A 24468-nucleotide genomic window follows, 5' to 3' on the forward strand; every position below is an offset into this window, starting at 1 on the left:
CAGGTAGGCTGAACATGCCGTCTATCGGGTTGAAGCTTTTTTCTTGATATCGCAAAAGTTAATTCAGGTAGGTATTTTGATTGCTTGGAATTTCCCTAACTTTGTGCCAATGAATGTGTTGTCGTTGATTTGTTTTTGACCAGCTGTAAAGTGTAGGCCTAAAGCTGATGAAGTGTGTAGTGTACACCGGTGTGGTGAGGCCACGGAATCGGTTCCCTGTCACGCCACTCTGATTTCTGTCGCTGTATAATATCCTGTCATTTATTCAACAGAAGTGTTCACCGTGTCTTGCTGTCAGTATTATTCATGGTATGTTGGCCCAGGTTTATAATTATATAAGCTTACACCGTGGAAGGCTTCAGTTGTGGCTATAGTAGTAAAACACCCCTGAGGGTGAGCTGTACACTGTATAAACTTGTAAGCAGGTGTCTTGATGATCTGATGTACTTCTGTCATAGACATATTGAAAATTAAGTTTTCTGTGGGCTGTGGTGGCGCCATCAATCGCCGTCCTCGATCAGCTTGTCTGATACAAAGGAGTGTATGGTAACACTTGATTCCTTGTTTCCCTTCAGACTGTTTTGGAAAAATGTTGCAGGCAGAAGAATAATTTTCATTTTACATTATCGTTATTTTATGATTTCACTTTATGTGAGAGTTTTTGACAAGATTGAATTGAAATAATGAATGATGACGTACAGGATTGATGTACAGACTGCCAGACGACGAGACACAAATGATGAATTATCATGTCTGATGTTAGAAACTGGATTTTGAGCATTCTGGTGTTGATATGCATCTTTTACAGCCGTGCGACAGTGTGGTGGAAAGATTTAAGAAGCAGCATTTAATTCATGGAAGAATTAAGCAGCATGGAAGCATTTAACATGCAGAGGTGAAGCATGTTTAGGTTTGAGGAGATAGGCATATCTGATATACTCCATGTGGTCATACATATGTACCTAATATATTGTAGGCCCATCCCAGCTGACAGTCGACTAAATATAATTACATACTAAATGCTTTAAAAAGAAATTAAATAAAATGATACCGTAACTCATGGGCACTTAAAAATCTGACTGTCATAATTTTACAAGTAAACTAACAGTACATTTTGAACCATCCTTAAATTTTTGTTTAGTTATTAAACTGATGGACCACACTTAGAGAGCAGTCTAAACTTTGCAGCATACCTCATCCTGTTAGGAAGTGAAGGGGATGTGTGTAGAATGTTTTTTCATTAACATTAAGAAAACACAGAAATTAACACTGAGAAAATTTTTTTGAAAAATGCTATGCAAGTCCCAATAAATAGAGGATAATGCACGCTGACAGTTGAATAACATAAGAACTAGTGTTGTTCAAGTTGGAGGTGTAAATGATAATGGTTTGTTACTTTGCTCTATGTGTACTCCATTAGTAATCCGCTTTCAACTGAACAGGTATATTAAGGAACATACCTGTAGCAGCACATCGGCACCAGAGATATATTAACATATATATTATAAGCAAAATAAGTGGTGTGTCAAAAAAATTAGATTTTTAAGGAAATCAACAAGTCCGTCTTTGATATTCATTAATATAGTTTTCATTTTAAAAAGTATTTTTTACCAGCCAAGCATATATTTGCAGGCTCTCAAGAAAGAGACCACAGAACAAGAAACTTGACATTTTCTGGATTTTTAAAGTTTGGTTTACATGGCCTTTGCTTGATTTTGACTGTTTGTACTGAGTACGTGTACATGCAGCTGTATATAGTGGTTTTGTCTGTGAAATATCCTGTTAACATATTAACCACATTTTCATTGCGGCCTAAAATTAGTAATCATTTCGCTAAAGCTACATGTATGTGAGCCAAATCATTTTCTACCATATTAGGTTTGAATCTCAATACACATGTATGTATATTTGTATATACTTCTTCCTTCCTCTCTACTACCAGTTTTGACTGATCCTTAATGCTATACTAGCTTACCCAGAGTCTACCCAGGTATCCCCAGGGGTGAGATATGACCTGAGGAATTTAGTGAATTGCCTGAAAAATGTTAACCCAGTGCAAGAGGTTTTCAGTCTAGACATGCTTGACTGACTTCAAATGGTGTCTGAAGTTCATGTCAAATAGTAGACACACTGTGAAGATCTAGCCCAGTGAGGTTTTATAATGACTGGCATTATGGCTTCACAGCAGTCTAGCATTTCATGTGCGGGTACATTAAAGCCAGGTTCAGAAATAGCTATATGTAGAAATGAGTATGAACCAGAGTTGGCTTGGATCACTATGATCCACAAGTCTACACTCACCTGTGGCACTAGGTAATGCTGCACCAGTATCAGCAGTTGTAGGTGATTACAGGTGAATCATTATTTCACCTGGGTGTGAAGGAATGGGGAGACTTTACACCTGAGTGAGATAATATCAAATGAATTACCCGGCTTACTGAATGATAAGGAAGTATATCCCACGGGCATTACATACTTATCTTTTTCTTCCAGGTTTTGTTCTATAGATGTTGTGGGATAATCTTAAAATAGGTGATGTGTACAAGTGTGTCTGTTTGCCCATTTTTTCCGTTCATTGATGTTTTGTAACATCTGTGTGTTCGTTCCTCCGACTATTCTGATCTGTAGGCTGTTATCAAATCAGCATAGTACATGTAGCTACTTGTAATAAACAGCTTACAAATAGTAATAGGTCATTGTAATAGTATACTGTATTTTTTCTCCTAATTCCCAAAATTTGTCTGTAGGTTTGTCTGCTATTCCATGTCCCTATGTTCTATTCCAAGCTATCATCAAATTAAAATGAAAAGTACACTACCATAGTTTTGAAACTGCTGCCTCTCAAATCATTCTGTGAAAAGGCTTGGGGCTCAGTTTTCTTTCTTTTATTGCATAATTACATGACTGCTTTTATAACAACTTGGTAAAAATAAGCGTTCCAAATTATTAATTTACAGAATTTCCCATTAGCAACATCATTCATTATTTTGGAGTACATCTACTTTGATATACATGTAATTTAGTCATTTAATTTAAAAATGTTTATTTATATTGTGACCTGATTAGTGATATGACATACAGGTACACTGCAAGTACCTATGTCTGGTACATGTACATGTAAATGTGTCCATAACCTTTCTCACCTGCACACTCACACCTGTGGTACGTTGCTTTATTCAGGATTTACTGATCCGCTATGTACATTGTGTGGCATACCTGTAGTACTGTATAGGTGTGTTGAGTCAACAGCATTTCACACCTGTACCCTAATGTTATGCACCCCACCTCTCCCCACCTACCTCTAGAGGCTCACGTGCATACATACCATAGCTCATTTCCTTTCTGTGTCACAAGCATAAACAGCACTCGGCTAAAGATGTTATACAAATATCCTGTATAATTGACAGAGTGTGGTCAAAGGTACATATGTATAGAATTCCACTTTGGACTGCTGCTAAATCCTGACACAATTACACATGCATGTTCACCGGAAACAGAAATGGATAACAAACTAATACTGAGTATAAGCTGACCATGTTCTGTCAATAGTGTTTACTCAGACACAATCTTACCACAGTGTATTTATGCCTGTTTTTCTGAAAGCTTGGTGTCAGTATTTTGGACTTTTCACTCAGCTCTTTTTAAAGCCATCCAGAAGGTTTCACTTGTTAGGCCATGTGTTCAAACCTAGCTTTTGCCACATCATTCAGATTTTAATTGGAGGGTGATCAGGTAATGGGCAATGTGCTATGTTCTCAAGGTTCTGTCTCGTTTTCTCCAACCTTAATTCTGTATGTATTTGTATTTTTGACATTACTTTGCGTAAGATGTTCAGCACCAGCAAGATTAAGCAAATATAGCCTAAATGGCCTCTAACTTTCACATATTTTCTGATTCTGCAAATTCAGCTGATTTTAGAAAGGTGCTTTGAAGTTTGCTTTGAACATGGGATGATATTCTACTGGAAAACTTTCAGCAATAGAAATAAGATTTGTGACATTTTTTTGCATTTTTGGAGGTGAAAGGTCATTTAGGGTATACCTTTTTGAGCTGCACAGGTGCCTATATGTGCAATCCCTGTATGTGTGAGCAATGAATATTTATGTTTTTGCCCCCCTTTCTGTTGTAAGATTTTATTTTTCAATTAGGCAATGAATTGGCACAATGAAATTTTAATATAAATGACAACATTATTTTTGTTTTTTATATTCATAATACGGAATACATGAAAAGTGAAAGAAGCACTCATTTAAATCATGGGATTCCTAATACATGTACCATCTGAGTGTGTCATACCAGTAGGATTTATATGTGAAACTGATTTGTGCAGTAACCTAATGATATCTACATAATGAAAGATTTACATGGGCACTTTCTGCCGCTGTAGGACTTACATCATGGGATATATTAGCATTCTACATGAGCTGTATATGTAGTGAAACTATTTGATGTCTCAAAATGTATGTTCATGTACTTCATGTTTTCTCTAATAATGTATATTTCTAAAACCAATACTTTGTCATAGTTAAATCACTTTCACTTTCAAGTTGGTGTTTACTCCCCAGGTGTGACCACATCAGTTGACTGTATTGAGACCAGGTGAGAGATATGACCGGCTCATGATGATGTCCCTGACTGCTATTTATACAAGCCTGCTCTGTTATCTCTTAGTCTTACCGTGGACTCAGTCTCAAGGTAACAACACTTCTCGTTTACTTTCGAATGATGTATTGTAATGAAAGGAATATTTGATTTCATTGACTGTATATTTCAGGGATGATTAAAGGTGGCGAAAACATAAAAATGACAAAAAGTTCAGATGATAGAATGCGAAAAGTATTCCTAAATGTGCTCTTCAATATTTTTTCCGATTTTTCCTTAAGGAAAGACGATTGAAAATAATTTTTTTATGGCGGGTATTTGGGGCCACCTTTTGGTATTTATAGTGTTTGTTTAATAATGTCATAAATGAGGATGTAACAGGTTTAATAAATATTTTTGCATTAGAATTTGTTCTTTTCAGCTAACAAATGTATTAAACCTCACATTGGATCATATTTATATTTTTAATATGTTCATAAATATTGTCATAGTTTAGTTTAAATACATATGTTTTGATATAAACAACAGCTTTAAATTCAAATAAACTTCTTTAGACAAGATTCACATCCTTATTCGGAACATTATTATGCAACAATGATAAATAACAAAAGTTGGTCCCAAATACTCACCATACAAAAATATTTTCAAATACCCTTTTCTCTTGAAAAAAAAAATTCCCAAAAAATGTTAATGGTCAAATTTGCATCATTTTTATGTTCTCTTCTCCTTTAATGCTTACTGACTTCTTCCCATGTGTACAGGAAGCTTAAGGAAGACTGTGCTTTACGTAAACTTTGGCCAGTAAAAATGCACTTTCAGAATGATGCAAAGGCCTTTAAATGATACTTTTGCTTGCAACTCTTGAGTTTTTCTGATAAGAAATTAATCAAACAATAATCAAAATGGATGAATCAGTCAGAATCAAGCCAATGTGTCACTTGCTAAAATGCTAAACTTGAGGTGAAATACAGTATGTGTACATGTTACTGTATGTGTACCTGTTACAGTGTGTGTACATGTTACAGTATGTGTACATGTTACAGGGTGTGTACATGTTACTGTATGTGTACATGTTACAGTATGTGTACCTGTTACTGTATGTGTACATGTTACAGTGTGTGTACATGTTACAGTATGTGTACATGTTACATTGTGTGTACATGTTACTGTATGTGTACATGTTACAGTGTGTGTACACATTACTGTATGGGCATGGAGCTGTACAATGTACGTGTACGTATGTGCGTCTCATGGAAGCCTGGGCTTTGTTCTTCAATGGTTATTATGGCTGTGGTATTTGTATAGGTCATCTCACATTCCACATTACACATTCCTGGTGTCATCTTAAGCGGCATTTTGCCCTGTTTGGAAAAGGTCATGATCAGATCCTGTCTTCAAATGTGTAGGCCTGCCCTGCTCAAGCCTGGAGTACCCGTATATGACTGGGCTAGTGTACATGTAGATATGTGTGTATTCCACTGTACATTCACCAGTATAGGTGGGCTTCTCACATACACTTATACCTGTGCATTCTGTATATTATGTTAGCTCCATACTGGTCTCCTAATCTCTTTAAGAGTTTCACATGCAAAATTTAAATAGATTTAAATAAATGAATCTGTTTCGAAATGTAAAGCATACTGTTTTTGAAATTAAACAGTTAATTTTTTAAGTGTACTGTGACAAAGTTCCTAACTAAATAAAATGTAGGGCGGTTCATGGGTGAAGAAACCTCAGGAGTGATTCATTGTTTTATTTCACCGAGTTAATATTTTGAACAAAATAAAATTTCACAAATATATAACTTTAGATGTATGGGTGTATTAAGTGGACTGAGCCTGTTGAAAACCTCCTTGAGCCTCTGGAAAATCTCCTGGGTACCTTTTGACCTGTCAAACCTGACATAATTACTGCAGGCAAGCCATTTGATTTCCCTGTATGGCTATCAACAGTTTGAACATATGTATACATATCATACCATTAAAATCCTCATATTTCAGTAGCTTTTATGGTGTCAGTTTTATAATTCTTCATGTAACTATAACCTGTTTTGACTCAATTAAGACAGCAATGAAGATGTGCTTTCACGGTGTTATACAGATGGTGTACGTCATCCTTGCTGGATGTTAATCTACCTGTACATGTAGTCTTGTATTAATAATATGTAATAGTATGCTACCATGGCTTTCACCTGTAGGCTATATATGCATACATGCCCTACCTGAAGTACGGCCTACCTGAGGGCATCACCTACATGGAGACATAAAGTGTCTGTATATATGCCGGCATTAATGCACATAATATTGTCACAGACATATATATACTTATGCACATATTAAGTGTTTCCTCTATGATAAGAAATGTCTTTTAAAGTCTTGCAATGGAAGACTCAATCTGAGTAAGACTAAACTGAATTATATAACGCATAAAATTATAAGCCCTTAAAGCTGAGCACAGGTATGTTAAAAAAGAAAATTAACTGGATGACCTGATTGGTTTATGAGCTCAGGTTATATATAATGTATATGTAAACATGTAGTTTGTGCCTGGGTGGGCTGTCATGTCTGGTGTATGGCCTACATTGTGTCTGTTGTTGGTGGCTGGGTGGGCTGTCATGTCTGGTATATGGCCTACCTTGTGTCTGTTGTTGGTCACTGGGTGGGCTGTCATGTTTGGTGTATGGTCTACCTTGTGTCTGTTGTTGGTGACTTGGTGGGCTGTCATGTCTGGTGTATGATCTGCCTTGTGTCTGTTGTTGGTGACTGGGTGGGCTGTCATGTCTGGTGTATGGTCTACCTTGTGTCTGTTGTTGGTGACTTGGTGGGCTGTCATGTCTGGTGTATGGTCTACCTTGTGTCTGTTGTTGGTGACTGGGTGGGCTGTCATGTCTGGTGTATGGTCTACCTTGTGTCTGTTGTTGGTGACTGGGTGGGCTGTCATGTCTGGTGTATGGTCTACCTTGTGTATGTTGTTGGTGACTGGGTGGGCTGTCATGTCTGGTGTGTGGCCTACCTTGTGTCTGTTGTTGGTAACTGGATGGGCTGTCATGTCTGGTGTATGGTTCACCTTGTGTCTGTAGTTTGTGGCTGGGTGGGCTGTCATTTCTGGTGTATGGCCTACCTTGTGTCTGTAGTTGATGACTGGGTGGGCTGTCATGTCTGGTGTATGGTCTACCTTGTGTATGTTGTTGGTGACTGGGTGGGCTGTCATGTCTGGTGTGTGGCCTATCTTGTGTCTGTTGTTGGTAACTGGATGGGCTGTCATGTCTGGTGTATGGTTCACCTTGTGTCTGTAGTTTGTGGCTGGGTGGGCTGTCATGTCTGGTGTATGGCCTACCTTGTGTCTGTAGTTGATGACTGGGTGGGCTGTCATGTCTGAATTATGGTCTACCTTGTGTCTATAGTTTGTGACTGGGTGGACTGTCATGTCTGGTGTCTGGTGTACATATTGTCAGTAATTTATGGTTTACCTTGTGACCATAAATTTATGGCTGGGTGGGCTGTCAGGTCTGGTGTATCGTCTACCTAGTGCCTGTAATTTATGACTAGGTGGGCTGTCATGTCTGGTGTGCCTGTTGTCTGTAGTTTGTGGCTGAGTGGGCTGTCATGTCTCATATACCTGGTGTTCGTAGTTTGTGGCTGAGTAGGCTGTCATGTCTGGTGTATGGCCTACCTAATGCGTGTAGTTGATGGCTAAGTAGAATGTCATGTGTGGTTTATGGTTGGGCTGTCCGTAGTCGGTGACTGAGTAGGCTGTCATGTCTGGTGTATGATCAACCGGCTGACTGTGTTACTTTGCTGTATCCATGTGTTGTCATGTCTTGTGTGGGGGCAGTCCAATGTCAGTATGTATTCTGCAGGGATGAAGAATGATTTTAATTTGTGCTACACTAATAGTTATGCATGTACCTATTTTGTTTAAAAGTGGCAGGTCTTTGCTGAGTAAAGAAAGGTGTATTTTCATTCAGTTCTATCACAGTCTATTTGTCATTCTTCCAATCCTAACCTGATCATTTTGGTTTCAGAAAATGGTTGACTATAGAAAGATTACATTACATGTGCGCACTTTTAAATGTTAAACCTGATAACCTTGTAGAAACTGGTCCATCCTTGAAGACAGGAAGTAAGACAGAAACGTCTACCCTTGGAGGGTCAGTGTTCTTAGAATGTCAGGTTCTCAACCCTGGCAATTATTCAGTGAGTAAAAGAGTTTGTTTTATTGCCGTGAAGGCTCGTCATCAGCCTGGATAGAAATTAATTAGTGTTCTAATTGTCCTTATTCAGCTCCATTAACATGTACATGTACCAGAAGAAGGAAACTTTTGAATTAAATTTAAAATTTTGTATGAACACTTCCATCAGAAAAATTATATGCTAATTAGCAGATATTGGATTTCAACATTTTTGTTATCAAATTTGTTTTGTGTGTTATATTCTTTTGGATCTTTAGTATTCGTTCAGCTCCTTCTAAAGTTAATTTTTATTTAACACTTTTAATATGTTCATGTGTAGAACCTGGGTTTTGTACAAACTGTTCAGAACTTTCTTATCGTATTGTCATAGTGGTCGACGTCCGTCCGTCCATGTGACTGTAACACTGAAGTTCCTAACACTTACACTACACTTTATACACTTTGTCATCAGGAAGAACTTCTTGACTTCTTTCTTCAAGGTCATTGGGGTCACTAAAAATTAATTTTATGAAAGGTTTGTAAACATGAATTTTCTTGAAATTTGCAACCAAATTGTACTAAACTCTGGTGACATATACATCTGGACATGTAGATAAACCACATTTAAGTTCAGTGTTCCACAACTGTTGGTCCACTTCTCCATCCATCTGTTTCATGAACAGTTCAACTCAAGTTCACCTGCCAACTTACACAGTGTTTTAAAGTAGAACCCCTGCTTTCATGTTCCCTGAATCAATTCTAATCATTTAAAACGTCAAAAACGGAAGAAAATGAGAGAATTTGGTGATCAAACTTCAGAAAATCTACTCCACTATGATTGAGCCACTGTTGACCTTGTGAGGTCACAACGGTACATTCCTTGCTGGCATCTGAGGCTTCTCTGTGTACAACACACACCACAGGAGACAATCGCTACACTTTAACAACTAATTCCGAGATTAGTACATGTCCAAGCATGGCTTTGCGACTGCAGCAACACAATTCAAGGGACTGTAAAGTTACATACATGGCCATAAAATGCCGCTGATTGAGAAAATATGGACCAGATCTCATTAAAAAACACTGTTTGATTACAGAGGACTTGATCGTAGTTTTATGAGACTTGCTAATTCAGCTGTTATGTTTTTTCACTTCAGGTTAGCTGGTATTTCTTGGAACACAATGTGAGAATTTCAGATAACCTAGATGTTTTGATAGCATCTAGACGCTTCAGTGTGGAGCAGCCACAATATGCAGGTTTGTATCAGGAATTGATGCTCTATTTGACATGTGGGGATTGAAACTCTTACAGTTAGACAAAGTATTGTGATGAGGGCGAAAAGGTTTGTCAGTATTTCACAGTTTTGTTTAGTTTAGCACAGGTTTTAGTTTAATGCTCCCACGCTTTGAGGGGTTAAAGTTTTCTGGGGCCAGAAGGCTATTCACCCACTAGCCCAAAATGTCAAACATAACTACATTTGCTACATGTACTCATATTTTCTGATTCTGAGAGTTGTATTCAGCATAAAAAGATGTTTTAAGATCTGTTGGGAAAGTATGATTATATGCCACTGTAAAAATGTGAACCTAGGGCCCAAAGGTAATATATTATACTGTAACATATATTTGTCTCTCTAGAAATGCAGTTTTTCACGCAAATGTTTAGGCCATCTACATGGACAATTGTGAAGTCCATAAATCAAATTTTATAGAAAAGTGATTGGTCAGCTTAAGGCTTTTGTTTATCTCACACAGGTGACTTTGGATAGTACAGCTGGGACTTCATCCACTGCCAGGATATCTTACCTGTGGATCATAAGTAGATTCTTAATTCTCCATTTTTCTGTTCTGTTTCTTTTTCTTTCAGGTGTTAGAAGTGATGGAAATCACACAGTTTATTTCTCACTCAACATTTTTCACTTGAAATCTTCTGATCAAGGAACCTATTACTGTAAGGTGGAAGGAATGGATGACAAGATGATTTACGATCTTGTCATCACAGGTGAGATTCTTTCATGGTGATGGTGATGACAATGATGACCAGATCTATGATCTTGTCATCACTGGTGAGAGGCTAACATGATGATGGTGATGACAATGATGCTGTCACCACAGATAATTTGCTATCATGGTGATGACAATGATGTCCATCATGACCAGATGATCTTGTCATCACAGTGAGAGGCTATCATGATGATGGTGATGACTAAGGTGATCTATGATGTTGTCACCACAGGCAAGAGGCTATCATGATGATGGTGATGATTTGTCATCTTGTCATCGTGTCTAAGAGGCTGTCAGGATGATGGTCATGACTTTCATGATCCATGATGTTGTCATCACAGGCAAGAGGCTATCAGGATGATGGTGATGACATTGCTGTAGGAACAGAATATTACTTTTAATTTCCATGAGACAGCACCTACCGTGGTATTGTATCGTATAGTTGAAAATATTGTTTCTGCTCAGACTTTATTGTTTGCAGTTGCAGTTATCACATATTTGGTGCAAATCAATTTAAAACTGAAAATTGTGTAGCGTTTTGTTCCAGAGTATGAGATTTACTGTTTACTTGCTGATTGTATGAATACTGATAAAATGTTCCTTTAAATTTGACAGATGCCAAACGCCCCACCCCTCCGGTCTCTGTTCCCATAGCTAATCATACAGGTGAGTAAGACATTTTAGCGTATATGTGTGTGCACCTGAACATGTGTATGTCTGTGTGATAGATTGGTAATCTTGATCTCTCAGTTCCACAAAATTCCGTGATTGGTTCATCCACTCAATTTGTGCCATGAACAAATGTTTCCATTTAAACTCATGATGTACATGTAGACAGCAGGATCAAAGTAATGAACAGCAGTACAGTACCCGCACACTAGATAATTTAAAGTGAAAGACAGCACCTGACTTATGTTTATGTCCATTGAAAGACTACCATGCAGAGTTACCAGAACCGACATTATATATTTTTTTTTCAAACCAGCAAAAAATTAGTAAATCTTTATCTTGACACACCTTTAGCACATCTCCATTATCGTGAGAAAGGTGACGTCACGTTTACTCTAGCTGTCTAATGTTGAAGGTATTTTCTGTATAATAGTCTGGGCAGTAGTATATAGCAGATAGAAGTTGTGGACTTCAGCATTTCAAATAGTGAGCTGAGCCCAGCCATTTGGATGCACATGTACTTGTAACCCCTTACATGGTCATACGGTGCTGTGACTAAGATATTACAAAACATTTAAAGGCCAAAACAGCACCTGGCTAAATCATATTTAAACCGAAATCAGGAAACTGAAGATTTCTAAAAAAAAGTATCATACTTTATTATTTTAAGGAGATTTCGCTGAATAACATGTAGAACCAAATGACAATTCTGCACAATGGCTGGTGTGAATCGAGGCAGCCATTTTCAGAATTTTATCCAATCAAACATATTGTTATCACATTGCGTGGCTTGAGCTGTGACGTTGCCTTTACCCATCACTCCATGAAGTGACATAACACTACTGCCGAAGACATCTTTTTGAGATCGTTTACAATGACTTAGGTATGTGTTTCACCAGTACCATTTCACACAGTGTTGTGGGACAGGTCTGTATCATTTACGAACCACCACAGATGTAAATTCAGTTGATTTACAAGCTGTGTATTATTCAGTATCAGAGTCATTGCAAATCCATTAGGTACGCTGAAGGTTTATGGAAATGAGAAGATGGCATTTCACTGGACAAGACTTAAAATTAACTAAATCTTATGATAAAATAAATTAAATCTGAAGACATAATTATTTTTCTGTGAATTTATTAGCACAGCTCAAGCCACGCCATGTGATAACAATATGTTTGATTGGATAAAATTCTGAATTCTGGCTGCCTCGATTCACACCAGCCATTGTGCAGAATTGTCATTTGGTTCTACATGTTATTCAGTGAAATCTCCTTAAAATAATAAAGTATGATACTTTTTTTTTAGAAATCTTCAGTTTCCTGATTTCGGTTTAAATATGATTTAGCCAGGTGCTGTTTTGGCCTGTAAATGTTTTGTAATATCTTAGTCACAGCACCGTATGACCAGGTAAGGGGTTACAAGTACATGTGCATCCAAATGGCTGGGCTCAGCACACTATTTGATAGATGCCATAAGCCAGCTGAATATGGTTCTCTCGCACTGGTTTTGAGCTACATGTATGGACAGTTTGCTGAGGGCTACCTGGCTCATCAACGGATTTAACAGATTTTCTGCCCAGATGTGTCAAGCACTGGTGCATTACATTTTCTGCGCTTATATTAAATTGAATACAATTATTAATATATCATCATTAATATTAGGACAAAACTGTAGTGTACCAGTTCTTATGGAGAGTGGAACTGTAAATAGCTGATTAAACATCAAATTCACCACCTGAAAACTCTGAACCTGAAGTCTGTTCAGAGCTGTCGGTGTCATTAATTACAACTTCAGACAATTACAACAGCAGTATATCTGCTTCTGCATAGCGACTAGTCCATCGCTGACTCTGAAAAAACATGGCGCCGATTTCAAACTCCCATCTCCTTCCCACTTACATCAATCTGACTCATTTCCTCTGTTTATTTATATGTAAGTTTATGGTGGAATCTCTAATACTGTCTTCTTATTTACTATACTCACCTATGAAACAAATAGGTGGCCACATCGACTGCTAGAACTACGGCGATATGAAGTGCCTCTCTCTTGACAGCCATTTTGAAGTGTCACGTAACCTACTTCTGGGTTTGAAATGCAACTAAGTTTTGGTATTGAAATCCTCAAGAAAACTATTATATTTTGATTACAAGTCCTGTATAAAGGACTTGTATTTTTAGTGCAGGTAATTTTGGGTGCCATAAGCGCGAATCTCATTGAGATCGGCTCCATCGAGTTGGAGTGCGCGGATGTGCGGCAATTTGTTTGAGAGTTGCCATTGGACTCATTGGACCCATGCTATTACAGTTGTGCGTGTACTTTTTTTTTTTTATTTTTATTTGTTTTTTCATTTCCAGACTGCTGTATTAAGGAGAAGGTATCAGCTGGATGTTTGCCAATTTGTGACCGCAGTAATATGGATCCAGGATTCAACCCTAGCTTGTGTTCTGGAGATGTTGTGAAGCTCATTAAATGTGGCACAGGTAAGTCTGTTGTTGTTTTGCAGCAGGAAACAAGGGTCAGTCCATCATCAAAGTTCTGTCTTTTTGTTTTACATTTTCATTCTGCATAATTATGTTTTCTGTCCGGAATTGTTTATCTGTCTGAATTTTTCCCAGATTGATACCCAGTCCTGTGATGATCATTTCTTTGTGTACACAGATGGCCGTAATCATGTGAGCTGTTGCCGCCGGCGACAAGTACCTGTCAACTGCCTGGAGTTGTGTTCTTCATCCAGCCCTACGATTGGTCCAGACCAGTTCATATGTGACCAATATGATGCTCAGATTAATGGATGTTTTAATGAGGGTCAGGGTAAGTCTGCAAACACGACTCAGCAATGACCAAATTCAATAACCAAAGTTGAATGTGGAATAAAATCAGATTTTGGTTTAAAGTGAAATTTGTATGAACTGATCCGACACACAGATCGGTGGCTGTTATCATGAAACTTTTGTTATAAGGTTGCAGTATTTTCAGGGCCTGAGTTACTATAAACACTTGACGGAAAAATGCAAATAACAGTTATGAAATGTTTCTTTTGGTGTTGAAACTTACATTTTTACTGTATTCTATTTTCCAAACAAACCTAAAAACACCTTTCTAAGATCATGCAAAATGAGTAACTCAATCATTGGCGAAGTTTCATGTCAAATTTCAGCTACGGGAGATTTCCAGAACAGTCAGGTGAACTCAAAAGAATTACTCTACAAAGAAACTTAAAACAAAATTGCAACTTCAGAAATGATAAATTTTAAAAATGGAGTGAAAGGCAATGAAATGTTCGGATTAAGATTTAGTGTACCTGGTATTCTTAATTTGCATATTTTGTGACGGCTTCACAAGACTTACAAACACAGGCATGTGCTTTCATTCCTATATTTTAATATCTGGTTTAAGGTTCAGCATTGTGTATCTATAATGGCCAGAGGAATCCATTTCTGTATGGTTTTTCCAGTTCTGCATTAATCGTGTCAATCTTGCTTGCCCTTAGTTACCTTACCATCGCCACCCCGTGAGGTGACTGCTGCCCCCACTACCAATGGTGTCATCGTAGACTGGTTATCCCCTGAAGAGAACAGCGACCTGGTCACAGGATACAGAGTGGCTTATAGATCCGTAAAGAGGACCTCTCTCACATTTCAGACAGTAAGTCTTCATCTTCTAGATCTGTCCAACTTTATAAAACACTGTCTCTACAGCTTTCCAATAATAAGGTTAAGAGTTCAAGTCCACCTTTGGATTTTTTTAATGTATGTTTGAATCTTGATAGTATTGATATTGTTTCAAATTGTCACCTACCAAAATGGTTTATAATTGCAAGATTTGCCAACATTGCTTTTCCAGTGCACTGGAGTTATATTTACTGAATTTTTACCTGTGTGATTAGACAGAGGTACTGACAGTGGACTCTCGCTCTAAGCTGGTGCGTGTACCTGTGGGAGGGCGTTACCAGGTGTATGTGACTGCAATCAGTCCCCACGGAGCCAGCCAGCCCTCACCTGTCATAGAAGTGTACGCCGGACCCGATCCAGGTGAGCAGGGATAATTAAAACATAAATACATGTAAAACTAGGGGAGTGAGATGTAGCTCAGTGAGCATAGTGAACAGTTCCCAACCATGAGGCACTCAAGGTGTGAGATCAGTCCCAGCCTTGCACACAGAATTTATTCACTGTTCATAGGGGGCTTGGTTGTGGTTGGTAGTGTTCACAAGGCCACAGGCATAGTCCTACATTTGTTGAAGGTCACTGGACCCGCGCGCATGGCATACAAGTCTGTACATCACGTGTGGCACGCATGACATACAAGTCTGTACATCACCTGTGGCACGCATTGCATGCAAGTCTGTACATCACCTGTGGCGCGCATGGCATACAAGTCTGTACATCACATGTGGCGTGCATGGCATACAAGTCTGTACATCACGCATGGCACATCACATGTGGCACACATGGCATACAAGTCTGTACATCACATGTGGCACACATGGCATGCAAGTCTGTACATCACGTGTGGCACGCATGATATACAAGTCTGTACATCACATGTGGCGCGCATGGCATACAAGTCTGTACATCACGCATGGCACATCACATGTGGCACACATGGCATACAAGTCTGTACATCACGTGTGCCACACATGGCATACAAGTCTGTACATCACGTGTGGCACGCATGATATACAAGTCTGTACATTACGTGTGGCACACATGGCATACAAGTCCGTACATCACATGTGGCGCGCATGGCATACAAGTCTGTACATCACGTGGTGCGCATGGCATACAAGTCTGTACATCACGTGTGGCACGCATGGCATACAAGTCTGTACATCACGTGTGCCACGCATGGCATACAAGTCTGTACATCACGTGTGACAAACATGGCATACAAGTCTGTACATCAAGTATGGCACGCATAACATACAAGTCTGTACATCACATGAGGCATGCATGGCATACAAGTCTGTACATCACATGTGGCACACATGACATATAACTCTGTACATCACGTGTGGCACGCATGACATACAAGCCTGTGCATCACATGTAACAGGCATGACATACAAGTCTGTACATCACATGTGGCACACATGACATACAAGTCTATGCATCAAGTTTGGCACGCATGGCATACAAGTCTGTACATCACATGTGGGAACCATTGTCAGTAACTTGCCAAAGGTGGCTGGTTTATCCCAGGCACTCGGGTTCCCTTAATTCATGAAATTGACCACCATCATACTTGCTGAGTGAACAATATCACTGCTGATTCTTCTCATAATTAACAACATCAGGGGTGAATAATACATGTATTGATCAACATTTATACAGGGACTCTACTCAGATGGTAAAAGCCCTGGCTCACTGTGCCTGTTGAGTCCTGAGCAGATGTGGTCACTTGCTCAGATCCAGCTCCTGCTGCTTGAGCTATGGTGCCATAAGTCCAGAGGTTTGCCAGATACCTTGTGTTGGGCAAGGACTGTGGTTATATAGATGAAATATTGTGGCATTCAGCATTAAACATCAATCAAGTAAATAACTCTGTAGCCATCTTCATAGCAGCAGGGAAGCCCAGCTGCCATAAAAGTTCTGTCTTTTAATGTTTTCGTGTCATATTTTCATTTCCTTAAAATTATATTTCCATAAAAGTATTTAGCGAGTACAGCCAATGTCATGTGTGAAAATATTACTTTCACATCTTTTGCAGATGTCAACTCCACACAAAATGTGAATATTAGAGGTAAGTGGTATGTTCATGGTTCACAAAGTTTACAGAAAAACTCTAAACTAAGGAGGGATGGATTTTTGCATGCAGTTTTTTTTTCTATTTAATCAGTCAAACTCACTAAAATGTCACAGGTTTATTTTGATACATCTGTTTTAAGGTTAAGATCTTGAGACATGGCCGCATACATCATTCTAATTTGAACAAGTGCATATATAGATTCTATCATAGGTAGTAGCATGTGTTATGTCTAAAAGAATTTTTAATAAAACTTTTAAGAGATTATTATAACAGTGCATGATCCATAATGATGTATCAGCTCATTTTGATATCAACCTACCTGAGACATTGGGAGCTGATACAACACCATGGATCACGCATTCTTATGATAATCTATTTATCATATGACTGTCTTAAATGATCAAAAACCACACACGGCTTCTGTTCTTATCAGTGGTCTGACTATTACAGACAAAATGTGGTTCATTTATAAATGAGTGCAATCTCATGATTGTGTTTTTTTCAAGTGCAAAATACTCAAATTAAACCAGTATTGTAAATACACATGAGCTTAATCTATTACAAGCTGGTTACTTCACGAGACACTGATATGAATTCCTACGTCACTGAAATCCTCTAATGTGACGACAGTGTGTGGGTGGTGTGAGCAAAGTTTCAGCAGGCAGTAGTTTAAAATAAGATCAGATAAGTCAAATTCTGATGTTAACTCAGTGGTTTCCCTGATAGAGGACGCTTTTAGTGTTATGTCTACCTCCTGGTTGGATGTAATTTCCCTTTAGTCTAGTGGTAGGAGTATGGACACCAAACCCAGAGATTGCTAATTCAAATCCCCAGCTGGTAAGCCTCATTTGTGTTTTCTGGGCCTGGTTGTTCAAAATTGGTTTAACACTTAATACCAGAGATAACTTTAAGCCAAGTCTTCAATTTTGTACTTAGCCTAAAAGAATTGTGTAACTTCATATTAAATATGAACTAAAACTGCTGCTGATATACTTTAGAGAGCTGCATATTGGCTGCTGAGGTTTTCCTAAAAATTTCAATATAAATTATGACTTAATACCAGTATTAGATTCGGAGCAATAGGGCCCATGGGATGCATATATGAACGAACCTAGACAGACACATATCATATGACTTGGTATCACAGGGGTAACGACAAGGGCTACATGTACATATATGATAAACGTGGATATATGTTTAACATAGATTTATGTTTATATCTAACTAACTCTTGTTAAACACATGTCTTTGTTGTCATTGAGATATAAATAATTATGGCAATTTGTTCAGCTTAGGAGTGCATTTAACATAGAGATGTGTTTATGTTTCAGAATGTTGTAAGAAACACCATGTCCTGTTTGAGTGTGAGGACAATTTCTGTAACACCCGGGGCTTCAGAGCTCTGGAGAACCTGAATATCCACTACTGCCAGACTGATCTACCCAATATATTCCACTGTATAGCAGGTTAGCAAATACAACAGAAAAACAGTTCTCTTCAGTAAACTATGGTCAAGATCTCAAAAATTTTGTCTGGATTTTCATCTGAAGATAACTTCTGGGAAACCTCAAGCACTTGAATAAATTTGTAAAACATTGTTAAGTTACAGTTAAGTTTTTTGTAGGGGGCCTCCATGGCTCAGTCGGTAAGCTCACCCAGAAACCTCTCACCAATGCAGTCGCCGTGAGTTCAACTCCAGCTCATGCTGGCTTCCTCTCCGACTGTAAGTGGGAAGGTCTGCCAGCAATCTGTGGATGGTTGTGGGTTTCCCCCGGGCTCTGCCCGGTTTCCTCCAATCATAATGCTGGCCGTCGTCGTATAAGTGAAATATTCTTGAATATGGCGTAAAACACCAATCAAATAAATAAATTTCTTTTTTGTAGAAGTGAAAAAAAACATTTCCCTGGAGACCCAAGTCTGCCTGGCTTTGGTAGTGTTCTCACATATTATTCCCATATGACACTGTTTGTTGTACAGCATGGGGATACGATTGAAACACCAAACAGTTTCATGAATTCATTGGTCTGTTAATATTCATGCACTGGATAGGCTCAAAAAGTTTGCACTTTTAAAGGAAATAAAATGTTACATTTGGTGCTGAGTTTTACATTTTTCCAGTAGAATATTAACCTCGTTTTCCAAACTTACCTCAAAGTACCTTTCTTAGATCAACACAACTTGAGCAACTTAGTCATAGAAGGAAATTTGAGGCCAGATACAAAAAGTTCTCCTATGTTGTGTTGTACAGGAGGCCAGGATCACGCAGGTTGCTGTAGAACACGAGGATTTCCCGAGCAGTGTATCCCTCTGTGCTCTGGTCAGATGATCAGTTTTAATGAAACACTCCTGGCCTGCTTAGTCCAGCTGCAAACTGTGGAGGAATGTCTACAGGAGGGTTTCAGTAAGTTTATCACTGAGCGGTAGTTGGTAGTTCATATGTACTCTCATGCTTGTCAAGATGCAGATGAAGGAATGTTCGGAGATCTTTTCCTTAATTTGAACTATCAGCATTACATTAGTGATGCTTTGTAACAGTTGGATAGAAATGGTGCCAATTTTGGCATGGCTGAAAGCCATTTTAAAAGGAATAAGAATGTTCATTAGTAAATGATAACGACACAGGACATTCTACGTGTACATGACTATGTTTTATTTGAAGTGCATCCTTTCACCAGCAAAGATTCTTTCAGCACCATTACATTAAATTTCATTATACTACATGTACTGTATTTCACATAAGGTTTGATTTGTATAAATACATTTTCAGAATCACATAAAAGCCTTAAAATGATAGTTTTTTATGCCAAGCCATAAGGATTTCTGATAAGAAATTAATTAATCTTTATCAAAAACTCTAACATGAAAGTGTGTAAGTCAGAATGAAGCATTATGTGTCACTCTTTAGGTGATATCATGTACATTTGTACTTTTGTTCAATGGATAGGTATATGCTGCAGATACATTTACATGTAGGCTACATTTGTGCGTGATGCTGTCTTTGTTGGTACATCTTCTGCACCTCTCAGAGCCTTTATATACATTCATCTTCACAATCTGTAACTGTTGTATGCGGTTTGCAGCTGTGTTACCTGCTGCCCCCCAGAACGTCCGTGTGGAGAGTATAGGCACAAACTCTGCTGTGCTGGAATGGGAGCAGGCGTATGCAGGCACATCTCCTGTTGACCGGTACATTGTTCAGTACAGGATTAGGACACCAACAGGACTGGTACCTTACCAAGAGGTTAGTGGATACAGTGATACTGTACGCCTGGCCTGCCTAAACATGTGTCTTGAGTGGGGTGTTAAACAGTGATCAAATGATTTATTTTGTTTGATTGGTGTTTTATGCTGTACTCAAGAATATTTCACTTATACGACCGTGGCCAGCATTGTGGTGGGAGGAAAGCGGGCAGAGCCCGGGGGAAACCCACGACCATCCGCAGGTTGTTGGCAGACCTTCGCACGTACAGCCGGAGAGAAACCGGCATGAGCTGGATTTGAACTGACCACAACCGCATTGGTGGGTGATCAAATGAAATATAACTTCTAAAGCAGCGATTTCAGGGTTCAAACCAGTATTGCCGGCCTATGTGGTGTCACTTCTGATTACCTTCATGGTTTCCATGTATAGTTACATAACCAACTAAATTAGAAAGCCTACATTCTTCGTAGTCATTAGTGCATTGTAAGTACACTGTATATCATGTATATTTAGATGTGCCAGACAGAGTAAATCGACCATTGGACAATATTTGAAGGTGTGCATGTCCCCTCTTTATAAACGCAGCTCAACGATTTTCAGCACACATTGAGTACATGTATGGCGCTTTGCACTCAGTGATTTTCAGCTTTACACCTGTAACAGTTTTCTCTCACGTGACCTCCAAACATGGTGGAGATTGCGGTTTTTCACAATTTGAAACTGGGGTTTGCGGCAAAACTATATGTTGCCTGAAAGAAATAAGTCCAGACTCATGATCAGGACGTCAAACTACATCGTGTAGCAGGCTTACAATATCCGTTCATTCATTCTAGACATACATGCATTTAAAATCTTCATATAACATGGGGACGTCAAAGTGCCAAATATAGCTAATCGGCCATTGGAAAATTTTTCAAAATTTTATGAAGACACTGGACTGATTTTTTGCACACATACAGTACACATATAGCCCTTTGCACTCAGCCATTTTCAGCTCTACAGCTGTAGCAGTTTTGTGTCACGTGACCTCCAGACATGGGGGAAAAATGCACTTTTCGGACTTTAATGGTTATTCACGACAAAACTGTGTGTCGGAGAAAAGAAGAATGACTGGATTCATGATGAGAACATCAAACTACGCCAGCAGCGTACTTAAAACGTGACAAATACGCTAAGCTGGGATCAAACTCTGACATGACTGACTGGCTTGAGCGATAAAAAAATGCCCGGCGCAATCTGCCTGATGTCTGTTTCACGATGTCAGTCAACTTTGCCACTCAACTGCCCAAGACACATCTACGTCACACAACACAGCCATGAGACAGTTAGCATTTAAATCCTTGTGTAATTAGGTCAAGTCGGAGAAAATTTTGCCAGCATCTCCCCACCATCCACACTATTATACATATCACTAAGTCCCCAAGGCAGTCGCAATTTTTACTTCAAATTTCCACAAGCCTTTTCTTTACGCCTTTATCTTTCATAGGAGAGCATAAATTATTGGTCGAAAATCATGAAAATCAAATTCAGCACCTGAAAACTCGACATCTGAAGTCTGGCCAGAGATGTCAATGTCATAAATAGGAACTTCAACGTCATCCACTGTTGGATATGGAAGTATATTTGCTTCTGTGTAGCTAGAATCCATCTCAAAAATGACATAACGTTGATATGAATTCCCAGGTTATTTAGGCCAGCTAGACATTGGTTGACCATCTATGACGTCTCCCACTGAGCCACACTAGATGGTCGGCTGGAGATCAGCTACATGTGCAGCTGTGAATCTGTTGTTTTTGGTGAATTTAAAGTCATTGTTATGTTTCTTAAAAGGCGTCCCGGTAGCATACTGTTTAAACAGGTTATAATCTTTATAATGGGGACGTGTATGGTTGTGGGTTTCCCCAGGGTTCTGCCCGGTTTCCTCCCACCATAATGCTGGCCGCTTTCGTATAAGTCAATATATATAAGTGAAATATTCTTGAGTATGGAGTAAAACACCAAAACTATAATTAGGGCCAGTAGCTAAATCTGGATGCTAATCCTTTAAGTTTGGCTCTCAGATTTATGAAGTGTATCCCATGATTCATTGTGTTGATTGTGGTTCTTACTGACTGGGTGCTGTGGGAGAGCATCAGAGATTATATGGACAGTTCAAGAGTGCAATAAACAAGCTCACGCTTCACTGAGCAGTCTGGCTCTGCTTCTTCCACGAACAGTTCATGTTTTCCTCAGTTTTAATCATAATGAATTTAACACATGCACTTTATAGCAGGTGTGTCTTGATTGTTTTATGATTGCCATTTTGTGATAAACAGAAATTTGGGAGAGATTTAGCATGACTACCCATTAGACATGTGGAGTGTCGTATCAAATATCTCTTAAACTGCAGATCTGCTCTTCATGTACAAAGCTGTGGGAGAATTTAGCACACCGCAAATTCATACTTGCAATCTAGGCCTGCCAGTAGATGAAGATGTCAACTGCGATGAAAGCAACACCTACAGACATGCGTTTGCCACTCTGCAGCTAAAAACTTCTGGGTCATTCTGGTGTAATTGGAAAGACTGTCAAGTCTGGCTCATATTTTGTAAACATGTATACTTAATTTACCATTGAGCGAGTTCCCTCAGATGAATTATAGTCACACAAATGAGTTTTATCTACATGTAGGTTCAAGCCTTTCACAATCACAGGGCTGGAAATTTCCACGTGTCTACCCATTGATCACATGACTTTCGCTGGTTACAACTCTATTATATTTCAACGTTCTGTTTTCTACATTTATTAATTGACACAATATTATCTCTCCTTACATTATACTATGCTGCAGATCATTACGCAGGGGACGTTTGCCATCCTCTCCCCTCTCCGCCCAGACACGGTTTATGATGCCACAATCACCAGCGAGCATGGCCGTATGTCGAGCCCCCCATCTCCAACCCTCATCTTCCAAACTTACCCAGGTAGGACAACTGAGCATTTCCAAATGTTTATGTGACGTGAACATTTGTCCTCTGATAGTCTTCTGTTACTAGGTGTAACCTAAACCTAAATGATTATGTATGAATGAATATGCACATGTATAGATGAATATTCATTAAGAGACACTCCAGATTTTCTATAACTGGCTTGCTTAAATTTGTTCTGTCAAAATTATTTGGCCATGCTGATCTGTTACCCACAGTCAGCACCTTTATAGAGAAGACATAATGCTTTCAGTCTCATATCACATATTTTGTTCTTTATTTATAATTACAGAAGAACTTTTCATCACCAGTTCTCCTGCAGACAATAGCTCTGATATAATACCTGCCCACCCGGACATGGAAGGTAACTACTTTTGTACCTTGTGTTGAGCACTATTGCGGATATGACAAATACTGTATTTTCCCTAAAACTTGGCCAGAGAAAGTGCATATTTTTGAGGCAAAAAAAGTTCTGAAAAGTTCTACTTTTGGTCAGAATCTTATATTCTCCCTTTAGGATTTTATCTTACCTTCCAAACACACCTTGCTAAGATCAGTACAACTCGCCAATTCAGGCAAAAACATTAACATGATGAGCAGTCCTGGATGAAATTTTAGATCAAATGCATTATGGCAAGATACCATTACTATTTAGAATTTCACATTTTTGCTGTACCACAGATTCTAATGGTAATGATAATGCTGTTGCATTATTGCCTTGTGTAGTAGCCTCTGTTACTGTTTACAGATATCCTGTTTACAACTTAATTTCTCAATTGCATAACTTAAGCAATGGCTGCTTAATTTACTGTATAAGAAATAAGTATCTTCTGGAAGAAGTTGTGTTTCTTTTTTTTTTTGACTAATGGAGGAAATATATGAATATAACATGAATTGCAGTCAAATTGAAGGTTTTAATGTGAAGATGTGCATGAGCCTTGTATTCATGTACATGTGGCTTGCAAACTGTCAATCTGTCAATTACTCAGTCAATTCACTTGTCTGTTTGGATCACACTAGACTCCTGGGTACCAGTATTTAGAGGATACATGAAAAGGAACTATAAAACAAAGATTATGTTTCTATGCCAAATGAAGAAAATT

At 38.6% G+C, this 24468-nt stretch overlaps 1 protein-coding gene across 1 annotated transcript; it reads left to right on the forward strand.

The window, feature by feature from the left end:
• LOC135461429 (Ig-like and fibronectin type-III domain-containing protein 1) lies at positions 1-24133 on the forward strand. Its single transcript, XM_064738570.1, has 17 exons — positions 1-67; positions 4581-4695; positions 8698-8798; positions 9931-10030; positions 10641-10775; positions 11393-11443; positions 13804-13929; positions 14108-14260; positions 14940-15094; positions 15336-15480; positions 17159-17191; positions 18529-18663; positions 19446-19598; positions 20278-20438; positions 23230-23362; positions 23658-23729; positions 24114-24133. The coding sequence occupies exons 2-17, from the start codon at positions 4620-4622 to the stop codon at positions 24131-24133; spliced, it is 1749 nt and encodes a 582-aa protein (XP_064594640.1). The 5' UTR covers positions 1-67; positions 4581-4619.
• The last annotated feature ends 335 nt before the right edge of the window (positions 24134-24468 follow it).

Source organism: Liolophura sinensis, chromosome 1 (genome assembly GCF_032854445.1).
Source record: "Liolophura sinensis isolate JHLJ2023 chromosome 1, CUHK_Ljap_v2, whole genome shotgun sequence".
Taxonomy (NCBI): domain Eukaryota; kingdom Metazoa; phylum Mollusca; class Polyplacophora; order Chitonida; family Chitonidae; genus Liolophura; species Liolophura sinensis.